General features: G+C 55.3%; 3 protein-coding genes across 8 annotated transcripts; 1 reads left to right on the top strand and 2 right to left on the bottom strand.

The window, feature by feature from the left end:
• Positions 1 to 215: 215 nt before the first annotated feature.
• METTL25B (methyltransferase like 25B) lies at positions 216 to 6,393 on the top strand. 3 transcript variants are annotated; one of them, XM_036922572.2, is made up of 8 exons: positions 216 to 438; positions 2,663 to 2,787; positions 2,946 to 3,138; positions 3,614 to 3,676; positions 3,911 to 4,054; positions 4,511 to 4,995; positions 5,421 to 5,605; positions 6,052 to 6,393. In XM_036922572.2, exons 1-8 carry the CDS (start codon positions 328 to 330, stop codon positions 6,171 to 6,173), a joined length of 1,428 nt encoding a protein of 475 aa, XP_036778467.2. In that variant the 5' UTR covers positions 216 to 327; the 3' UTR covers positions 6,174 to 6,393. The 3 variants fall into 3 exon arrangements, with proteins under 3 accessions (XP_036778467.2, XP_036778468.2, XP_036778469.2); XM_036922573.2 differs by lacking the exon at positions 3,911 to 4,054; XM_036922574.2 differs by lacking the exon at positions 4,511 to 4,995.
• Positions 6,394 to 6,708: 315 nt separating this feature from the next.
• MRPL24 (mitochondrial ribosomal protein L24) lies at positions 6,709 to 10,179 on the bottom strand. Of its 2 annotated transcripts, none has more exons than XM_057495089.1 (6): positions 10,035 to 10,179; positions 7,920 to 8,161; positions 7,750 to 7,845; positions 7,435 to 7,538; positions 7,038 to 7,168; positions 6,709 to 6,932 (listed from the first exon to the last, which is right to left on the bottom strand). In XM_057495089.1, the coding sequence occupies exons 2-6, from the start codon at positions 8,100 to 8,102 to the stop codon at positions 6,796 to 6,798; spliced, it is 651 nt and encodes a 216-aa protein (XP_057351072.1). In that variant the 5' UTR covers positions 8,103 to 8,161; positions 10,035 to 10,179; the 3' UTR covers positions 6,709 to 6,795. The 2 variants fall into 2 exon arrangements, with proteins under 2 accessions (XP_057351072.1, XP_057351074.1); XM_057495091.1 differs by lacking the exon at positions 10,035 to 10,179 and adding an exon at positions 9,894 to 10,014 and having other exon boundaries at positions 7,920 to 8,104.
• Positions 10,180 to 11,056: 877 nt separating this feature from the next.
• HDGF (heparin binding growth factor) lies at positions 11,057 to 21,098 on the bottom strand. Of its 3 annotated transcripts, XM_036922583.2 has the most exons (7): positions 20,356 to 20,752; positions 14,185 to 14,261; positions 13,900 to 14,038; positions 13,383 to 13,452; positions 13,044 to 13,229; positions 12,590 to 12,816; positions 11,057 to 12,389 (listed from the first exon to the last, which is right to left on the bottom strand). In XM_036922583.2, exons 2-7 carry the CDS (start codon positions 14,189 to 14,191, stop codon positions 12,383 to 12,385), a joined length of 636 nt encoding a protein of 211 aa, XP_036778478.2. In that variant the 5' UTR covers positions 14,192 to 14,261; positions 20,356 to 20,752; the 3' UTR covers positions 11,057 to 12,382. The 3 variants fall into 3 exon arrangements, with proteins under 3 accessions (XP_036778478.2, XP_036778476.2, XP_036778477.2); XM_036922581.2 differs by lacking the exons at positions 13,383 to 13,452; positions 20,356 to 20,752 and adding an exon at positions 21,077 to 21,098; XM_036922582.2 differs by lacking the exon at positions 13,383 to 13,452 and having other exon boundaries at positions 20,356 to 20,748.
• Between the last annotated feature and the right edge of the window lie 325 nt (positions 21,099 to 21,423).

Below are 21,423 nucleotides of genomic sequence, written 5' to 3'. Positions count from 1 at the left end.
AGAAGAGGGCAGAGGGCGGGGCTGGAACTTGGCCCGCCCCTGTCGTGAGCCGGGCACCGGGGTACGCCTCTGTGGCGTCAGCGCGCCGGCGCCCCGCCCCACTGGTCTGCGACGCTGACACTTTCGCGCGGTGGGACGTCGCGACCTGTGACGTCCAGAAGGCGCCTCGGGTCTTCAGCTCCCGCCTGGGATCCCGGGAAGGCAGCCTTGGGGACCGGATTCGGAGCTCCTGCGGAGCTGAGCCCTATAGGGGTCCTGGAACCGCGTGGTACTGACCCTGGTTCCCGACTCACCGTGTTCTCGCGACGCCACTGGCTGGACCCCGGGATGCCGGGCGTCTGCGCCCGGGGCCTCTCTCACGGGGAGAGGAAGCAGCTAGCCGTGAACCTCACCCGTGTCCTGGCGCTCTACCGTTCCATCCTGGACGCTTACATCATCGTGAGGCCACAGGGCTGTGGGCGGGGTACTCCCGGGTGTGTGATTGGCAAGGTGTCCACGATAGGGAGAAATTCTGGAGAGGTAGCTTCTGATCTCTTTTCTTCTAAGTATTTCAGTCTTCTGTTTGTACAAGAAGGTTAAAACTGGGGGCATCTCCCCCTTTTTTGTGATACAAGTATTATGTCTAATATCTAGGTGGTTTTTCTAACCTCCTTCCGAAGCAATGAAACGCATATTGAGTCATTGTGGCTACACTGACCTCTTAACATGCAAGGTGTTTTAAGAACACACAAGTTCATTCACCCAAGCTTTAACTAAATACCCAGTTTTATACTCTAATGGATAATACCAACTTTGGCATCAGACAGACTTCAACTAGAATCTGCCTCCCCTACCGTGTTAACCGTAGATATTTTTAAAAATTTCCTCCTAATCCCAGTTTCTTGGCTGTAAAGTGGGTCCCTGTCTGAAGGATCATTGTGAAGAATAAATGATATGACGTATAAATGGCACCAGCATCCACTGAATTATTCAGCGCCCAAACCCTGAAGTCATCTTTCATTTAACTCCTTCCTTCATTGATCTGGATCCAGTTCAACCTCTACCTCCAGATTCACTGATTTGTCTCCATCTCCATTGCTATCACCCTGGGCCAAGCCATCATCTCTCTCCTGGGCTACAGTCTAACTGATCTCTGTGTTTATTTCTGCCCCTCTCTAACCAGTTCTTAACAAAGCAGCCAGATCGATCTCTTTAAAATGTAAATTTTATCATGACACTTCCTCTTAGGTGCTTCCACGAAATCATAACCCCTTACCATTGCCTATAAAGCCCTACAGGATCTGGCCCCTACTGCCTCTTGAGCCCCATCACGTTTCATTCTCTTCCACGTTCCCTATACTACACCTCCACTGGCCTGATTTTCGTTCTACAAATATGCAGGCATCTGGGTCTCTGCTTTTACTCAGCTGGTTGGAATTTTTTCCTTCACAGAAAGGCAATAGTAGAGTAGTTGAGAGCAAGGAATCTAGAGTGAAATTGGTTTCAAATCCAAGCTCTTACTACCTTTTTGACTTGGGCAAGTCAAAAATTACTTGATTGCTGTGCAAGTTTCCTTATTTGTAAAGTGGGGAATGAAAATGGCACCTACTTAAATAGGGTTGTTGAGGATTAAATGCATTAATATATGTAAAATGTTTCAGGCAATGCCTGGCATGCTGAAATATAAGTGTTTGCTATTACCTGAATTTTTAAAAATTGAGATATAATTGACATGTAACATATTTGTTGAAGGTGTATTGTGAGAGGATCACCACAGTAAGTCTTGTTAACATCTGTCACTATATATAGTTACATTTTTTTTCCTTGTGATGAGAACTTTTAAGATCCATTCTCAGCAAATTTCAAATATACAATACAGTATTATTAACTATAGTCACCATGCTGTACTTTACATCTCCATGGCTTGCTTATTGTATAACTGAAAGTTTTTATCTTTTTAACCTCTTCACCCATTTCATCCATTTTCTCCTGCTGTCTCTGGCTACCTCTACCAGAGAGTTTTTTACATAGCCTGTTTTTTTTACATTCCTGTTCATCATTCAAGTCTCAGCTCAAGAGTCAACTCCTCAGACAAGTCTCCCCTTATTATTCTATCTAAAAGTAGTACTCTCTCAAACGCTCTTACTGTTTCATTAGTGTTTTATCTGTGTGGCATTTGATGTTACCTGAAATTACTTTCTTAATGTAAACTCTGCAAGAGCAAGAATCTTGTCTGTCTGGTTCATTCTTGTAGCCATTGAGACTAGAATAGTGCTTGGTGCATAAACAAAGCTCTAGACTGTGTTAAATGAATAAATAAAAATACATTCTGGCACATGTAACATCTAGCATGTATAATGGTCGATTACTAAGTGGTCATACACTAACATTGCATGTCAGTCACTGTGGTGTTGGGATGCAGATGTGAAGACATCATCCCTGCCCTTAAGGTCAGTTGAGTGCGGGAAACAGACACATAAATAAGTGGGGAGACTAAGGAGAGGTGTTTCCAGAATGCAGCTTGGGCTCTGAGGGAGGGGAGGCTGGAGCAGGCTTCAGAGAAGAGGTGATGGGGTGAGTAGGAGGTACCTGCCGACGGCACCTGGTGGCCTGTGTTGAGAGTGGGGCAGGGAAGAATGGGAAGAGGGGTGCCCTGTTGATTGCTTCTCCCCTTCTCCTGCAGGAATTTTTTACTGACGACCTGTGGGGCACATTGCCTTGCACGTGGCAGGAAGCGCTGGATGGACTGAACCCGCCACAGCTCGCCACGCTGCTGCTGGGGATGCCTGGGGAAGGTGAAGTGGTCAGGTACGGGCAAGAGGGGCCTTGTGCTTGGGGACACAGGGTGCCAACCCCTGCAGCGAGCTGTTGCTCAGAGAGCCTCGCAAGGGCTTCCTGGGTTGTAAACTGGCACGTTCAGGATACAATGGGGCTGTTCACTAAGGGCTTGGGCCGGGCTATCTCAGGTACAGGTCAGTGTGGCCACTCACCCTGCTGGCCCTGAAGTCCACAGCCTATGCCCTGGCCTTTACCCGGACACCTGGGTCTCAGACCCCCTCAGAGTTCCTGGAGAACCCCAGCCAGAGCTCCCGACTGACAGCTCCGTTCCGGAAACACATCAGACCTAAGAAGCAGCATGAGATCTGGAGGCTGGGTGAGGTGAGATGATGGACATGGGTGGTGTTTGGGAGCCTGGGGACTCCTGCTTGTGAGCTGCAAAGATGTGGGCATCTTATATCACCTGCAGGACCAGAGGCTCTAGCAGATCCCTTCCGTGGCAGGTATAGATCATCTCTCTGGGTTTTTGGAGGTTTTTCACGCTTTTGCTGGGTGGGTTGGTGGCTCTGTCTGAATCTGTCTTATTCCTGTTTTCACACCTTCATAATCCGCTCAGGGCTTCACAGCAGGGCTCTCCTTGTTCTGTGGGGGAGACTGAATCATTGACTTGAGAAGGGCAAGGAGAGTAGCCTGAGCCTGGGGTCAGCACCCCCATATTGGTTTCCATGATCTCTTGTCTCCCTTCCATGGCATCCTCTACCCTTCTTCCCCTGCCACCTTCAGCTCCTCCACCCTCATCTTGGGGGTTTGTCCTGGGAGCCAATGGCCAGGAGACCTTTGTGCCCTCCTCTTTTAGTTGGTGAAGAAGCTGAGTGACCTCACAGGCTGCACCCAGGTTGTGGACGTAGGCTCAGGCCAGGTGAGCCAGACCCTTAATGTTCTGGGGTTTTTGAGTTGTTGGGATAGACCAGCTGGAAGGCAGGTTATCAGGCCACAGGCCCAGGGAGGCAAGGGCTGAGGAAGATTGGTGGGAGTAGGCAGGGCAGATTTTAAGCCTTCTTGGGGCCTGGGACCAGGTGGCTAAGCCACTGATAAAGACAACAACGGAGAGGGCACTGAACAGGGCTGTCTACCCCCACCCTCATGACTCCAGGGCCATCTCTCCCGATTCATGTCCCTGGGGCTGGGGCTGATGGTGAAGAGCATTGAAGGGGACCAGAGACTAGTGGAAAGAGCCCAGTGCCTGGACCAGGAACTCTTGCAGGCTCTGGAGAAAGAGGAGAGGAGGAACCCACAGGTAGGCCAGGACTGGGGGAGCAAGGTCTGCTTGGCTGCAGTTGGGCACCAAGGCTGACCTCCCTTTTCTAAGTTCCTCAGCTTTAGATGGTGTGGTCCCTATTTCTGCCACCCCTTTCCTGAGGTCCCCCCTTTGCCAAAGCCTCCCCACATCTTAAAGGCACTTTCTAGCTACAAAGGGCTTTCCACACCAATAGGTCCTTCTCACCTGTGAAATATTAGACTCATTACAAATGAGGAACCTGGGGCTCAGAGACGAAGAGATCTGTAGTTAATGGCAACCCAGGATGTATCCCATCCTGACTGAGGGTCCAGCTCTCTCCTGTGCTCCATCTTTTCTCCCACATCCTTCCCTGGGAAGGAACACAGGACAGACAGATCCCCTCTTGTAGCCTTTGGTGGCATGGGGGCAGGAAACAGACTTCCCTTCTGCCTTTGTGCTCTCTTGCCCCCACAGGCGGTCCCGACTGGCCCTCGACACTCCCCGCACCATGTGGTTCGGTGGGTAGACCCCACGGCTCTGTGTGAGGAGCTTCTGGTTCCCCTGGAGAACGCGCCTCCGAGCGGTGCCCGCCTGCTGCTCACAGGCCTCCACGCCTGTGGGGACCTGAGTGTCTCCTTGCTCAGGCACTTCAGCTGCTGCCCGGAGGTGACGGCCCTGGCCTCGGTGGGTTGCTGCTACATGAAGCTGAGTGACCCTGGCGGGTACCCGCTGAGTCAGTGGGTGGCCGGGCTGCCTGGCTGTGAACTGCCCTACAGGCTGCGGGAGGGCGCCTGCCACGCCCTGGAGGAATATGCTGAGCGGCTGCAGAAAGCAGGCCCCGGCCTCCGGACCCACTGCTACCGGGCAGCACTGGAGACAGTCATCCGGCGTGCCCAACCGGAGCTGCGCCGCCCTGGTGTGCAGGGGATCCCCCGGGTCCACGAGCTCAAGATCGAAGAGTGAGGCTGCGGGAGGTGGGGGGTGGGGTGCGGCAGGAACCGCAGATCAGAGTCCCCTCCCACCTCGCTTGTAGCTCGTCCCAAAGAAAATCTAAATTGTGCGCAGGGGGCTGATTTTGAGTTTTCTGACTGAGACAGCTTCTCAAAATGTCTTTAAGAGGGAGTTTTGTCACTTTCTTATCAGGAAACTGTCAAGCATTTTAAAGGCCAAACATATGGCCAAATAATTGTACAGATCTGGCTGGAAATGAATCTTTGGGTCGGTTTGTTATTAGACAGACAGCTCACAGCCAGAGAAATATTTAAAAATGCATATTAAGGTAGCAAATCAAGCCATGGTAGCACCCAGTTAGGAACAGACAGCCCAAATGGGAGGTGGTGGTTCCCCAAACCAAGCTGAGTTCTCTCCGTTGCCAACCCCACAGATACGTGCAGCGGGGGCTGCGGCGAGTGGGGCTGGACCCCCAGTTGCCGCTGAATCTGGCTGCCCTTCGGGCCCACCAGGCCCAGGAGAACCGTGTGGTAGCCTTCTTCACCCTGGCTCTGCTGCTGGCCCCGCTGGTGGAGACCCTGATTCTACTGGACCGGCTGCTTTACCTTCAAGAGCAGGGTGAGGGTGGCCTGCAGCAGGGCCCCAGGGCCATTGGGGCAGGAGCTCAGGGACTCCTCCTTTAGGTCCTACCGCCACATCTTCTGGGGCTAGATTCTTCACCGAGGTGACCCTGGGGTCCCCTGCTTGAGTCACCAGTCGGGTGGGGGTGGGGACGGGGACTTAGTAATACAGACTCCCGCTGAATCAGTCTCTGCCGGCACACCCCTGAGGTGCATTCTAAGCAAGCATCCCAGGCATTGAGAACGTAGAATGTGCAGAGTGCTGTGCAGAGTGCTGCCTCCTCCCAAGTCCCTGCCTTGGGCACCCACACTCCCGGTAGAGAACTGGGTCTCCTCGGACCCCCTTGAGCCTCCTCGATGGGGAAAAGGGGCTCTGCCTACAGGCTAGCCAGGCGGTGGCTGAGTCTGCCTCTCCCCTTCTGAGTCACCCTGCCTTTCTCCCAGGCTTCCATGCTGAGCTCCTGCCCATCTTCAGCCCTGAACTCTCTCCCAGAAACCTGGTTCTTGTGGCCACCAAGAGGCCCCTGGGTGAGGCCCTGTCTGTGCTAGAGACTGAAGACAGCTGACACAGCCTGAGGAAGGGCCCACCTCAGACTCCACCTGAAGCTGCCCAGGTGCCACACACCAGGTGGCAGGGTCCGCACATCTTGCTCAGAAAACCAGCATCCTGTCCTGGAATCCTGGTTCCCCACAACCCTTTAGCTTCGTATGCTTTCTCCCCCTCTATGTGTTATGTAATATTATGTAAAATTTTATTTTTAATTTACTAAACAGTGGAAATCTCTATTCCCCTGTCATTTCTATTAAGTGTAGAGGGGACAGACATGCACCTTCCCTCCTGAGCTCCTGCAGAGGTGCTACAACCCCCAAGCCCCACTGTCATCCAAAACAGGTGGCATCTTCTGTTCCTCAGAGGTCTGCATGGAAGGAACCTCTCTCTTCCTTTGGTCTTCATCCCAGAATCTGCAGGCCCTGCCCTTTGGGAGGGCTGCCGTAAGGCTGGCTAACTCCCATCCAGGTTCTGCCAAAACATCAGTGCCTGACCTGTGCACTGGGTTCATGGGTGCTGGTCTGCCAGAAGATAGCAGCTGCACACAGAGGTGTATTCATGGCTCTTTATTGGTGCCTGAAGAGAGACGGCCCGGCCTGAAGGCTAAGATGAGGAGGGGAGAAGCTGCTCTCCCCAGGTCAGTACCAATAGACCTTCTTGTGTCTCCGAGTCTCTTGGATGCCCATTGCCTCCATCACCTCCTCTTCCAGTGTCTTTAGACGGGGCACATAGGTTCTTTCTAGAGCATCTTCCACTGATGTGTCCTTAGGGCCATCTATTGAGCCAGAGGAAAGAAGATGGGTGGGTGGGCTGCTTAACACCCCTTACTCCCACTCCTGCCACCCACACCCCCATCTTCTTGCCCCTCACCCAGCCTCACCAATCCATGTTTCAGGGACGATGCCATCAGTTCTGGGAAAATCAGGCTTGGGGATAATTCTTCCTGATCTTGTGGAGACTCGTACCCGCTCTCCTGCTTCAGTAAATCTCCACTCTACCTCAGTGGGTTTCCTAGTGGACAGAAGAGGTGAGCCTGGCCTGGGAGCCAAGTCTCCCTGCTACCCTCCAACCCCAGAAGTCAATGGCTAAAAACATTAAGGTTGCCATCTTGTTTCTCTGCTACCTCTGTATTGGGCTTACCTCCAGGGGGGCATGTCCACGAGATGGCCCCTCTCAACTTGTAGAGCATGCAACCCACCATTCCCTTTGGATAAATGTCAACACCTATATGGACTGAGAGGCTGGGAAGCCCTCTGACCAGAGCCCCACATGCTTGCCTGTCCACAGGATCCACAAGTTTGACCTGGTTGTGGAGCAAGGGTGCTTCGCTAGGGATCATGGTTCCCCGGTAATCCTTGGTCTTACCAACGTAGCGGTAATGCTGTCCAAAAGAGGGGGGATATCAGAGACCAAGGAATGTGAGGGGCACTTGCCTACCTCGACTCAGAGCATTCATTCAGCCCAAGTTGAAAAGTAGAAGGTCCAATTGTCTCATCCTGTGCCCCGCCAGCCTCCTGCCTCCCTGTGCTGCTCTAATGCAGAGGGACAGGTGGGACAGGCCTCCTGGGCATCTCCATCCCCTCCTGACTTACTGTATTCAGTCCCTCCAGGACCACCCAGTTTCGCTGCCGGATAACTTGAACCACTTTGCCTTGTTTCCCGGCATCCTTGCCTTCTAGGATCTCCACCTGGTGGAAGACATGAGCGTCGGGGGGGGGTCCTTGCCAGGAGCCCCCCACCCTACACCGTCTGAGGCACTCACCCTGTCTCCACAGAACAGGTGCCAATCTTCGTCAGAGATGGGTTCCACGGCCACCCGGCGCCGCCTAGTCCCTGGAGGATTCTTCCTTTTGTCTGACAGGGAGCCTGGGCGGCTCATCCCATAGCGGTAGTTGGGGGGCAGAGAGACCTTCGATGCCAAGGCCATCAGGGCAGAGAGCCGCATGGCTGGAGGCTGTGAGAAATCACCCAGCCAGCGAAAGAGCGAGAAACCTTCCTAGTCAGCTGTTGGGTAAACAGGAACGGGGGCAAAGAAACGAAGGAAAATTCCTTAAAGCACTGATTCATCTCATTGAATCCTCACAAAAAAATATTATCCTCACCCTACTCAGAGAGGTTAAGTGACTTGCCTATGATTATAAATCTACTATGTGGAAGAATCGGCATTCAAACACATATATTTGACTGCAAAATCCAAAAAGTTCATTGAGGCCAGGGACCATGTTATCTAGCTCACCCCCAAATGCAGCAGATCTCAGTAGGGCTTGGCACACAGTAGGCACTCGACAGATAGTTCTTAAAAGCATATATAACAAGAGGAAGAAAACAAGTAACGTAACAAAACCTTGGCATAAGGCCAACAGCAGGCAGTTACAAGGTAAAACAGCAGAGGTAGAAACGGATCCGAATGTCCCTACACCACTTTCGATTCCTGTACTCAGGAAATAACCACTCCTAAGGCAGCTTCTTTTCTAAAGGAAAAGGACCCAGAGCCAGACTTTAGGATACTGGGTCCCAAATTTCCCAACCAAATATGTACTCCAAGCCTCCCAATTTTGGATGACGGACTAAATTAGTGGGGGTGGTGAGAGCTGAGGGCAAAATAATAGCTGCTTCAGCTTATGAGCACTTGCCACCTACCAGATGCCATAAGTACCTGCCTGTATCATTTAAGCCTAAAGAAGTGATGGAAGGAAGTACCGTTAATATTGTTTCATAGCTAAGAATGGAGCTTAACTTCAAAATACAAATAAAGTGCACTACAATAGCATAAAGAGCTCTGGGCTGGGAGTCAAGAGGACCCGGGTTCTCGTTCCTACTGCACCATCATCTTCCGTGACCCTAGCAGTTCTTAACTTACGAGTTTTAGTTTCATCATCCATGAAACTAAGGGTCGTTAGTGTCACCCAAATTATTTTTAATATTTTAACAAAGCAGGGTACAAAATAATGTGAAAAGTATTTCTTTTAGATAAATTTAAAACCATATTCGGGCACAGGCATAAATATTTGTGGGAAGGCAACAGAACAACTGAAGTACTTTTTTTGGGGGGAGAGGAACTGTTTGGGGGCTTTTGCTTTCCATGATGTTTGTATTTCCTAGCCACGTGCATTAATAGATGTATCAGCGCGTTTATCTGAACAGCTAGATACTGGGTCGTTTTTCTCCTTTGTATTTCTCAAAATGAAAAAGAAAAGTTCTAATGTTATTTTCAATTAATGCTAGCTGACAGTAAAAGGGCCTCAGTGTACCCATTCAGATTCAACGAAAACTTAGGGAACACTGCAATGTGACAAAATCTAAAACTAGGAACCTCACGATTACTAGCATTTAATTTTCACACTGCCCTGTGAAAGAGGTTGACAGGTCCAAGCAGCATAAGGTTCTTTTTACAGAAACCAAGGCCCTGAAAGCTGAAGTGACTTTGTTCCAGTTTTCAGAGCTTGACAGGCGCACATCCCATCTTAAGACCCAAGACTCCTGCATGATTGCTGCAAGAAGTCCCTTAACCTCAGCCACTGGGAGGAGATCCCAGAAGACAATCCCCTAAATCTTTTCCCTCTTTCCCTCCACACCCTGGTAAGGCTGTTCTCAGTGGGACTTTCATGGCGTGCTCCGTAGGCTCCGTGCAAGGTGGTGAAGGGCGTCTGCGCCCTCAGGGCTCGGCTCTAAAGGCTTCCCACCAACTCCATCCAGGGGCGGGCGATTTCAGTGCCCAGCAATTTTCAACACCCACCCGCTGCAAAGCCCCCGGTGCGGGGAAACCCCGGGAGAGACGACCGAGCCACGGCCGGGGATAAGGAACGAAGGCCCTTCCCGCACCCGCCTCCCAGACGAGCCCAGAGCGGCCAACACCTCCGGCCCGTGCGGCTCTCACCTTCTCTTCCCGCCGCGCTGCGGAGTCTCGACCTGTTATCTCGGCACGAGGGCCTGAGCCCTGCCGGTCCCCGTCCTTCGGCTTTCTGGGAAGCGTAGTCTAGTTGCAGAGCGGACGCTCGATGCGAATCTAGCCTCTCTGCATGCTGGGAGTTGTAGTCTGCTGCTACGCAGCAAGCTGTAAACCGGAAATTTGCGAGTAGGAAATAAGCGTGAGAATATCGTGAGGCACGTCGAAAGTTGAAGGAAACGCAGAATAGGCCGCTGCGCCGGCGCATTCCTGCACGTGCTCTGCGTGGAGGCCTCTGGGAATTGTAGTCTCTGGAGACGATAGCCCCATTTTCTAGGTGATTGTGGCCTCTTATTCAAAGTAGAGGGTTAGACTTTCTAGAAAAGCCTAGAGCCAATACTCTCTGCCTGCTCACCTCTGATGGAAGGAGTTAAAAAACTGTCATCAGCCTTCGAAAGAAAGGCATGCAACAGCCCTTTCTATACGTTGGTCTAGTTACAAAATGTCAGATCTGAAAGGAACCTCAGAGATTAATCCCACTCTTCCACCAACTCAGGGACTGTTGGGAGGATTCCATGCTATTAACTTCCGCCCTTCATAGCCAGTTTATGGTGTCAGGTGTCCCTAGCTTTGACCCTTTGGGGTCCAAAGTTGTTTGTTCCACAACCAGTCCCAACACTCCATGGCCATCTTGGGCTATGGCTAATACTGGAACCCTCTCACACCCTGCTTCTTGTGCACACTTGAAAAAAAACCTTACCAGGTGCTTATGGGGGAAACGGTGTTAAAACAGTGGCTAGGCAGGAGAAGCAGAAAGGTGTAGATTGTGAATTTGCCCTCATGGAGAATTCTGGATATTTCTAACAGCCTGAGAATGGAGAAAGGCTGGCACCCACTACCTCAGTTTGAGAAGTTGGTTTGGAAATCATCTGCATTCCCTTTCCCCACTTCCCCCTCTTCAGTTAACCAATACACCCCACCTCCCCCGCAAAAAAAACAGTCAAAATCCAATGTAGTAATCAACAGGTTTTATTTTCCTAAAACTGAAATTGTCTACAGTTCTCAGAGCTAAACTTCCAAAGCTAGTCAGCAATTTTTCATCAGAGCCCAAGGAAGAGAGGCAAGGGTGAAGAGACGAGACGCCGAGCCGCAGAGACCATGAGAGAGAGGCTGGTGGGGGGGGCACTATTTCCCTCTCTCCTCTCAGTGGGTTACACATTGTACCTGGTGACAACACTGAGGGAACCAGATCGGGGTACAGGGGTGGGAAATGACACCAGAAGAAACACCGAAGCCCCAGCTACAAAAAGAAAAGTCATCAAGGCCCAAACAGAAGGGGAGCCTCCCAGTGCACCTCAGAAAAGGGGAGAACAGTGGGGAAGAGCAGAGTTGGGGGCACACAAAGGGATAGGGGTCTTTAAAATTTTTTTTTTTTAGTTTTCTTTTATTAAAAACTTTTCCTAAAAAATTTGTCTTTTATGTCTGGGTGACATATGTGACTGAAGGCTGGCCTTGAGCACTGTGGGGAGAGGAAAAAGGGCAGCTAGGAGCCTCCCCCAGGCATCCCATCTCTGGCCTGAGATCTAAAGGGAAACAGATACTCCTCAACATTCCTACCCAAGCTGGGTGAAGTCAACCCTTCAGATCTCAGGCACTTGGCCCAAAATCTTTTGATGATAAACTACAACTCCCAGAACCCCTAGGGACAGCAAAAGGAAAGAATGGACGTCCTGGATCATCAAGGGATCTATAGCAGGGAGACCCCTCCCCTACAAGCTGACCCACTTCTCCTGAATCTAGGCAGCTGGGATAACAGGTGTGGGAGAAAGGGACAGGAGCCCAAGAAGATGCCATCTTCCTGCCCACCCCTCAACACCAATTTGAAGACTGCTCCTTCCAGGCCCCAGAAGCCCACCTGCTGTTTATTCTTTCCCTTCTACTCCTACCCCTGAACCCAACCAACCCAGAGGTCCAGAATGCTTAGGGGGACGGGGATAGGGGTGTCAGGAGGTGGAAACAGCAAGGCCAGACCCCAGCAGATACCCTAGGAGACAGCTCCAGGCAGGGGGGGACAAAGTGTCCTCATCTCAGCCCACGGATCGGAAGCTATGGCCCTGACTCAGATCACAGGGGTGTGGGAACATGGAGGCGAGGGCCAGGTAGCCTGCCCCATCCAGGCCGACCTCCAGGGGCCCGGCGTGGAGTGGGGAGAGGGAGTGGGAGAGGAGAGTGGATTGGGTGGGGTAGGGGTTCCCAGTTTGCAGGCCATGGCCAGTTTCCCCAGTAGCACCCAGACAGCAGCAGGAACGGGGTGGGGGCTCCTCTTGAAACATTGGTGGCTACAGGCTGCAGGGAGGGTTGGAGGAGAGGAGGGTTAATGGTGCGGCCTTAGCCTGGCCACACCCCAGCCAGTGCGGGTCTTCCGGGAAAGCCCACCCTGCCTCCCGAGGAAACCGACAGGCCGACCACCGCAGGCCCTCCGCCTCCTCTCTGCAGACGCCCGGGCCCGCCCAGCCCAGCTGCCACGGGGCAGGGGGCTCCCTCACCTCTCATGATCTCTGATGCCTGGGGCCTCAGCATCTTCCTTGGCAGCCTCTTCCTCCTCTTCCTCCTCTTCCTCCTCCTGAGGAGGCCCCCGGCCAGAGCCAGGCTCAGAGGGGGTGCTATTCTTCTCCACCTCCACAGGGAGAGGCCTCTCACTCTCCAAGGCGGCTGCTTCCTTCTCCTCCCCCCCTTCAGGGTCTTCTGCCTCCTTGGGACGTTTCGGGGAGTCCTAGGAAGGATTGGCAGAGACGAGGTGGGAGGACGCCAGCTACCTGCCTGTGCCCCCCGGTTCGTCCCCAGCCCTGCCAGCTGAAATGTCTTCTGTGTCCCACCTTCTCAGCAAGGGACTCCCCAGACCAGGGCCTGGGTCTCTGTGCCCAGGGACTCCCTGGAGGAGGAGTAGCTGTCTCTCTCAGACTGAGAGCCCTGCTCCCTGGCGCCAGGGGGGGCATTTACCTCCAGCAGGTCCCCCGCTCTCCTCTTCAGCGCCCCCTTCTCATTCTTCTCCTTGGTCGGCTCGTCGATGACCAGCTTCCCTTCCTCGTCGCTGCTGCCCTCGGCGTTCCCCTTCTTGTCGCCATCGCCCTCCGTGGCTTCCGGCTCCGGCGCAGGCTCTTCCGCACAGCTCTTTTTCTGGGAGGACTGCGGCGGAGACAGCAGCGGCTGAGTGGCACCAGCGGATGCCATGCTGGGCCCCCGCCCAAGACCCCTCCCTCAGCCACTCACTCCTTCCTTCTCCCGCCTCTCCCCCGCCCCCACCCAGGTGCCCAGTCTCACGAGTGATTTGAGACCCACCTCTGTCGGATTAGCCCCGGGGTAAACCCGCTGGCCGGGCAGGCAGGGCTCTGTGCAGGAGGGGGGAGGGCTGGAGCAGGAGGCAAAACCTCGGGTCAACTTCTCCCAGAGGGAGCTGGGACCCTTTCCCCGCCAACCCCCGCCCCCCACCCTCCCGCCTCATCCTGCCCGGCTCACGAGCACCTCCTCCTGGAAGCCTTGGTGGAGAGAGTTAAGGCCGTGTCCTAGACTCACACAAAGGCCAGTCCCAACTTACCGCCTCCATCCTGTTCTTGCTCCCCTGCCCCCCGCCTGCTGTCTAGCAGTTGCCCCTCACCACAAGTACAACACACACCCGAAACCTGTCCCCTCTTCCAGGAGGCCTCCCCTGCCCCCCACCCCAAGAGCTCCTACTCTGAAAGCCCTGGTATGTCTGAGCCCCACGGCGGAAGGCTAAGCATCCACGTGGGCCCAGAGTCCCCAGAGCCTGTGGCCACACCTGCTTTCCAGGGGGTCTCTGGGGCTGATGGCGGCTCACCTGGTAGCCAGAGGCCTTGACGGTGGGGTTGTTCTCGATCTCCCAGAGCCCCTCGCTGAACCCTTTCCTCTTGTTGGGCTTGCCAAACTTCTCCTTGGACTCCTCGTAAGGGAAGAGGTCTTTGGGGCCCAGGAATGCCCTGGTGAGAGATGGGAGACTGTGCTCTCGAGCCCCTTACTGCCTCTGAGCTGTGTGGCCCGACAGGGAAGGGTAACCATCACCACCTCTCTTGCCCCAAAGTGGTTCACCCGCCCGTGACCCTCCCCACCTCTGCCCCTTACTCACGTCTCATGGGTCCCGAAAAAAAAGACTTGGTATTTGTTGGCTGTTGATTTCACCGCAGCCTCAGGCATCTCGTCAATCTGAGAGCAAGAGGAGGGGAGCGAGTGTTAGCTGGAGTCCCGAGGTCACATATCTGGGGTCAGGGGGCTGATCTCTAAGACATATAATGTGTAGAATCAGACTCAGGGGGACCCAGGAGATCACCCAGGTGGTTTCTTTGGGCAGAACTTTTTTCAAACAGTCAGACATGAAAGCCCAGCAGAAACTCTAGTCACCCCTTTTCCTTCACAAGCTCAACAGACATGTCCAGATCCTGCCCAAATAGCCCCACGTCTTTGCCACTACCCTGGCCCAACCCGTCATCTCTTGCCTGGACTAAAACCAGAGCTTCTATCTCTTCTGTCTCCCATACTACAACCCACTCTCCACACTACGGCCAGAGCAGACCCTGAAATGTGTTGATCTCAGCATTCAATCCCCCTAACTTGAAACTTTTCCATAGCTTTTTGTGACTCTAGGGCCCAGCCATGCACCTCTTCTACCTAATGTCAAGGTCTGAATCCCAATGCTGCTACCAGGATTTGTATGACCACGGGCAACTTACTGAACTGCTCTCTGCCTCGGTTTCCTCATCCACCTGTAAGATGGAGACAGTCACAGCACTCACTTAAGCCACAGAGTTGTGAGAATTAAATGAGTATAACCCAGCATGCCCCACATGTGCCGGCTACCCTCCACTCCCCGTGTGCTGCCTGCCCTTCTGTTCTCTGCTCTGGCCGTACTGATCTTTCAGTCTCCCATACTCACTAACTCCTGATCAGCCTTCCATTACTACCTCCAGCAAGCCTCCCCATCTCCCCCAACCCAGTTAGCTTCCCAGAAAAAACTCTTAGCACCTTCCTTCACAGTACCTTTCACAACACTCATTTTATAACATTTCTGTTATCATATGAGTAACATCTGTGTGGACCATCAGAGAGCAGGTCTGTTTGTATCCCCAGCACAGTGCCTGGGACATAGGAGGTGCTAATAAAGACGTGCTGAATGACTCCACAAAACAGATAAAAGCAAACTGCTCTAGTGAAGACGAGGGGTGAGGCTGAGGGCTGCCTATTCCACTTCCCCCTCAGTAGAATCCCCAAAAGGCTTCTGGGGAACATTCTGAAAGCCATCTGATGGAGTCAAACTCTCTCATTTTACAGATGAGGTAATGAGGCCCAGAAAAGAAAAGTGATTTGTCCAAAATGACAGGGCAGGTTAGGGAGGGCCAGGGGTCAGAGTGAATCTCCTGCCCTACATGTCCTGGGGATATGAACAGTGCTGTGGTCCAGAAGGTACAGAGGTCTGAGGTCAGGGAAATGGGGGAGAGGCATTGGCTCAGACAGCCTCTCCCAAATCTGGACCTGGAAGTCCAGGCCAAGCTGAGCAGGGGGAGGGGAGGAATGGACTACAACTCCCAGCAACACTTGCAGTAACCCCAACCGGCTGGCTTCCCTCCGGACAGAGGCCAGGTGGCCATGTTGACTGGGGCCCCAGGCGCAGATAGGAGAGAGAGACACAGGTCAAGACAGTGATTAACACCCAGAGACCAGGACAGGGCGCCTGACCAAGGGCCTTGTGAGACAGGGAGGGTGGAAGGATGGAAATGAGCTGAGACACACCCAAGTGAGGGGGGGGAGCCCTGGGCATGAATCTGAGGGACAGCTTACTCCTGACATGGAGCCTTCAGGCTCCTGGGCACCTCCCCCCTTGCCCTATGGCCTCTGGGGACAGAGGTCCAACCCCTCCCCCCAGGAAGGCCCAGCACCAGCGGGGCCGTCCCTGACCAGGAGAGGCTAGGGTGTGAGAACAGGGGGTGGGAAGGCATGCTGTCCCCCCCACCAAACTGATCCCCATCACCATGACAACCCAACCCCGCCCCCAGAGCCACTCAGCAACCAGGAATGTGACTGCCCCTCCCCCCAGGTCCTCTCCAGATTGGGGAGGAGGGTATACACACACACACACCCTACCCCCAAGCCTGCAGTCTGGCACCTGGGTCCTGGGCTGTGCTTGAAACCACAGCTAGGGCTGGAAGGCCCAGGGCCCTTCTTAGGAAGCCAGGCTTGGGGTGGGGGCAGAGGAGGGGCCAGTCCTCGTCCAGGACACCTGGGTCCCGTTACTAGCTAGCTCCCCACCCTCTCAGAGGGGGTAAGCAAAAAAAAAACACAATGAGAGCCCCAGGGCTTAGAGATCCCAGGAGCCAGGCGGAGTACAATAACAGCAAGCCCTTCCCCAGGCCTCTCCTGGTGGAGCTCTCGGCACCAGGAACCAGGGGCAGGGGTGGGTAGCTAAGGGTCTCTGGCTGAAGTGCAGCAGGGACTTTGAGTCCTGCATTTTCAGTGCTCACACCTGAGCCAGGGAATGTGTGGTGAAAGGGGAGAAACTGAGGCTCAGGAGAGGGGGTGGGTGAGCAAAGGGTCAGAAACAGGAGACCGAAGTTCTTTCAAGGAGCAAAGACGCAGCAAAACAGTTCCTCAACCATCAGTCTCTTTCCCAGGGAACGCAAACTCAGTGGTAGCCGAACGGTGCGATGGGGGACCCAGGAGGCCACCAGCTGCCCAGCCTCTCGGGCAGGGGAGAAACAAAAGAATGGATGAGAATTAAAAATAGAACAGACACACCAGATATACCCGCCCTGCTGACTTCTAGCCAAATAAAGGGTGGGTGTACAGGAAAGGGGGAGGCCAGGGGCCTGGGCACAGGGGCACCGACCAAGAGAGGTGTGCTCTTTTCACTTAATGGAATTCCCAACGCCTCAGCCCCAAATGAGGAGAAATCCCTTCTGCAGTGGACCCGCTATCCTTCAAGCTACAAAGGAAATGTCTTTTCTTGCATTTGGAAGTGAAGGGCGGTTCTTCCTCCACATAGAGGATGTGAGGTCTCAGGGGAGACCTGTACCTCTAGTCAGACATATGTCTCCCAGGCGGTGCCTTTATATCCAGGCTGTGACTCAGAACAAGTGAGTCAAGGCTAAGTGGGTCAGGGTGGGGCCAGATGAGTGCCTGGGACCCCTTTGTGCCCCCCCCACTGGCCAAGAAAGAAGAGGGTTCTGCTACTTCTCAGCCATTCCAGGAAATCCAGGCAAGTTAATTCTCCTCCCAGGCTGGGACCCATCTACTCCTACCCTCACCCTCTGCATTATCTGATTCCATTAGACAGGCCTGAGCACATGAAACCCCATCCTCCCAGAGCCCACAGACACCCTCTGAAGTCTGAAAAGGAATCTTTAGTTCCCAGGTGAGGAGTGGGGAGAGAGGACTGAATGCTCCTCCCCTGGCCTCAGACCAAGTCTAGGCCGAGGGTCACCTGCCCAGTATGTAGGAAGGCAGCAGGGAAGGCTAAGCCCACACTGACTGCCAGCCGGGGTTCTGACCACTATACCCAGGCCCAGGCCCAGGCCCGACCTGACCCAGGAACCGGAAAATCTGGGGCAGGAGACAGTTGGGGCCGGGAAAGTGTGGCAAGCCCAGGAGGCAGAGGAGAGGTGGTGGTGCCTGGATGTGGGGGAGGGGCAAAGGGAGCAGCGCTGGGTGAGGCCTTCGCTGCTCAGGTTTTCTGGGATTGTGAAACTGGGAGCAGAGAAAGGAGGAAGGAACCTGGGGGGCGAAAAAAAAAGCCCTGAATCTTGGAGGTTAATTGTTAAGTGCTTGGAGATCCCCCAGGAAGTCAGGCAGAGGAAGAGGGAACGGGGAAGGTTAAGATGGAGTCACACCATCCTTCCAGGCAGGTCTTGCCTACCACGTGGCCCCTCGGGCTGTGCTCTCCCAGCACGGGGCTGTGCTAGTCCCACCCAGAGCCAGCCATCCTCTCCTGAAGGAGTAGCCTTTACCACAGCTCCGGATTCTGACTGCCTGTTAGATGGTGCCAGCGAGGCCCATCTACTTCTTCTCAGGAGGGACCTGGGCTCTTCCTTTCTAGGGACTAACACAGCATCCAAGGATGCTAAGGAGACTCACACTGGTCTGTTCTTCTGGCATTCAAGGGGGACGTGTCTGAGAGAGAACAGCCTTGAGTGCACTGTTCCCTCCAATTGTCACAATCAAGACCAGTGCACAGGCACAGGCAAAGGGTGGGGCCTGATCTCTTGGGGATCCAGTCTGATCTCTCATCCCCAACGCTTTTATCTAAAAGGTCCAGGCCTCAACAGAGGAAGAGGCTCTGCCTCCCTGTCCCACCCTTCTGGCCTGGAGGCCCAGGGTGAAAAGAAAAAATAGATGGCATCCCCAGTCCCAGGTGCTGCCCTTACTCCAAAGGCCAGAAACCTGAAGGTCTTTCTCATGGGGGTTGGTGAAGGACCATCTGTGTCCCTCCCTTCTCCTCGCCTGATCCAGAGGGGCTCCCTGCAACCCACAGTCCGGCTGCTCCCCCTCCCCAGGGCTTAGCCCAGCCCCTGGACTTTATCCCACCCCCAGGAGGTAGGAGCAGTAGAGACCTCGGTTCAGTTCTTGGCCTGGCCACCACCAGGGCCTAGGCATCCTGGCCAAGAAGCCACATGGATCAAAGGTGCAGGGTAAGGTACCTGAGAGCTCACATACCACAAACACACGCACACACAAGGCTGGCTGGGACTGCTTCCTCGTCCTGCCTTCCACCCACCCTCCCCGGAAGCTGGGAGAGTCCCACTTCTCTCTCTTTTTCACTCCCATTCCAGAGTATCAGACTCCAGGCATCTAGAAGTTCCAGGCAACTAGGACCTCAAGGCATATGGGATCAGGCACACTCCTCAGGAGAGGGTACAGAGTGAGGAGGGGTCTCCTGGGTTTTTTCAGAGTGGCCCTGCTGTGAGCCTGACTCCCTGAACGGGGCACGGGTGTGGAGGGGGCCCCACAGCCACTTCCTAAGCTCAGAGCAGGGCCTGGGCCACATGGAGGGACAGACTCACCCAGAGAAGGGCAACCCAAAGCCGTAAGGCCCTCTGCACTTGGCCCCCTCACGCAGAACACTCCCTCCCTCTAATCCTCTCCGCCCTCCTATCTGACTCTACTGGAGTCCCACACTCCAGGGGACCGAGTCATGCCAGTACGCAATACCCTAGGCCTCTCCACACCATCTTTGAAATAAGTGGCCAGAGGCCTTGCCCCTTGGGCACTGCCAACCTCCCTCAGCACCCTCTGGCAACCTCCTGCCCTCCTTACTTCACCTGTCTGTCCTTAGGGGAAACCTGAGGAACACACCAGGCTGGGCTTCTGGGCTCCACCCTCCCACCTGGCCAGGTGCTGGAAGAGCGGGTGGTGGCTCATATTGGCGGGCTCCATCAACCACATGGCTGGCTGGGCCGTTGTGGCTTGTGGCGGGAGCGGCTCTTATCTGATGTGTGGGAGGGGGCGGGTCGGGCTGCCCCCACTTCCACTGAAAGGCAATCTGGACTGGCCTTCCCAGCCTCACAGGGGCCCTGCCACCCTCAGCTCCCAATCTGAGTTGGCAGCGTATGGAGGAATATTTTTGTGGAGCTGAGGAGCGAAGGGTTCTGGTGGTAATTTCCGAGTCAGGTAGATCCCCTCTTGCGCCGCCCCAAATGTTCCTCGACCCTCCCAACTTCAAACCTCTTACAGAGACCCTAAACCAAAGTTTTCTAGAAGTAAACTCCGCCTCCATCTATCCCCTTTCTGGGCTGGGATTTTTCTTTAATCATTTAACCCAGGAAAAGGAGTTTAAACGGGCGGCGGGGGTGGAGTGGGGGCAACAGTCATGAAGAAACTGGGGGTCTCTAAGGGGGTCCCAGAAGGGGGTGGCGGTGGCGCCTGGGGGATGGGTTGGGAGGGGTTATACAACCGGCCCAAACCCAGGCAGCGCGCCCGAACCCGCGGGGAGTGTGGGGGCTGGGGGCGGAACAGAGCACGCGGAGCCGGGAGCCGGGGGCCGGGAAGTGGCCGGCGCCCTCGGGACCCCTCGGCGCGCAAACGCCTCTGCGCGGGGACGGCGGGCTCGCCAGGTGTTTGCTGCCCACCCCCCGCCCCGCCGAGGCCCTGCCTCCACCATTATATAACCGGCGGGTGGGCTTGGAGGCGCTCGCGGAAGAGTCGGGGGACTCAGAGCCCCCCGCCCCTCCCTCCGCGCGGAGCACTCTTGCCCTACCGGGTGTTACGCAACCCAAGCCCGGAGGGGTAGGGGGCGGCGGGCCGCGCTGCTCACCCGGGCCGGCCAGTGCGGGTAGCCCTTCATCTTGGCGAACACCAGGTCCCCGCACTTGTACTCCTTCTGCCGGTTGGATCGCGACATGGCGGGGCTCCGGGCGCCCCGGGCTCCGCGCCGGGCCGGGAAGCGTGAGCCCAAGTTTGCGCGTGCGGCGGTCGCGGCGCCGCTCCGCTCCGGCCCTCGCGCGGCCCCCGCCTCGATGGTGGCCCCCGGCCCGAGCTCCGGCGCCGCCACGGCGTCTCCGCCCGCGCGCCGCACGGACGGGGCGGGCGCGGATTGGGGGCAACGCTCCTCCGGCGCGGTGGGTGCGCGCTCGTGCAGTTGTTTGTGTTTGAAATTCAATTGCTCCCTCCTCTGCGCGAGGCCTCTTCCTCCACCCCCCGCCCGGTCCCCACTCCCGCTCCTCCCTCCTCCGCCTCTTCGCCCCTCGGCGCTCCCTCCCGCGGCGGTTTGATGCGCGCAGCCGCTGGACGCCGCGTGCCTGCCACAGCCCGACGCCCAACCCGGAGCCGCCTGGCGGCGCGCGGCGACACAGGCGTGAAGAGCCGATCGCCGAGCACGCCGAGCGGGCTTTGTGTGCCGGCTGTCGGTGGGCGCCCGCCCGCCCGGGAAGAGCTGGCGCCCGGCTGGACGGAGCGGTCTGGCGCCCCTCCCCCGGCCCCGCGGGGCGCCCACAGCCGCGGTCTCGACACACTCAAGTGTCGACGTCTAAGCGCACCCTGCCCTCCGCTCCTTCCCAGTCCACGAATGCTTGCGCGGCAGCCGCCGACTTCGGCGGCGTGTTAGGCGCCGGGCAAGGGGTGGGCACCGCGCCGCTACTCTCACGATCTGCCCGCGGCCACCACGATCTGTGGGGTGGCCCCGGAAACATCGCGCATTGGCGCCTTACAACGGCCTTTGTTGAGGGAGCAAGGCCTTAGTTTGGTAGCCAGAAGGTGTCCGAGGGGTTGTGACACAAACTGGCCACGTTCCGGGTGCATTAGCTAAATGTCGGTTCTCTGTGCTACTTCCTGGCAAAAGAGATTTGGGCTCTATGACTCGCTAAGCCTGCAAAGATGAGCTCTT

Source organism: Manis pentadactyla, chromosome 19 (assembly GCF_030020395.1).
Source record: "Manis pentadactyla isolate mManPen7 chromosome 19, mManPen7.hap1, whole genome shotgun sequence".
NCBI classification, from domain to species: domain Eukaryota; kingdom Metazoa; phylum Chordata; class Mammalia; order Pholidota; family Manidae; genus Manis; species Manis pentadactyla.
This window is presented reverse-complemented; position numbering and strand designations above follow the sequence as displayed.

Coding starts and splice junctions, on each gene's coding strand:
- METTL25B (XM_036922572.2), top strand. CDS start 328: ATGCCGGGCGTCTGCGCCCGGGGCCTCTCTCACGGGGAGAGGAAGCAG. Junction 2,788..2,945: donor GGGGAAGGTGAAGTGGTCAG/GTACGGGCAAGA, acceptor GGGCTATCTCAG/GTACAGGTCAGTGTGGCCAC. Junction 3,677..3,910: donor TGGACGTAGGCTCAGGCCAG/GTGAGCCAGACC, acceptor TCATGACTCCAG/GGCCATCTCTCCCGATTCAT.
- MRPL24 (XM_057495089.1), bottom strand. CDS start 8,102: ATGCGGCTCTCTGCCCTGATGGCCTTGGCATCGAAGGTCTCTCTGCCC. Junction 7,846..7,919: donor ACCTGTTCTGTGGAGACAGG/GTGAGTGCCTCA, acceptor GTCTTCCACCAG/GTGGAGATCCTAGAAGGCAA. Junction 7,169..7,434: donor CTTGTGGATCCTGTGGACAG/GCAAGCATGTGG, acceptor TCTGTCCACTAG/GAAACCCACTGAGGTAGAGT.
- HDGF (XM_036922582.2), bottom strand. CDS start 20,442: ATGTCGCGATCCAACCGGCAGAAGGAGTACAAGTGCGGGGACCTGGTG. Junction 13,230..13,899: donor TCAAGGCCTCTGGCTACCAG/GTGAGCCGCCAT, acceptor TCTCCGCCGCAG/TCCTCCCAGAAAAAGAGCTG. Junction 12,817..13,043: donor GAGCGGGGGACCTGCTGGAG/GTAAATGCCCCC, acceptor AATCCTTCCTAG/GACTCCCCGAAACGTCCCAA.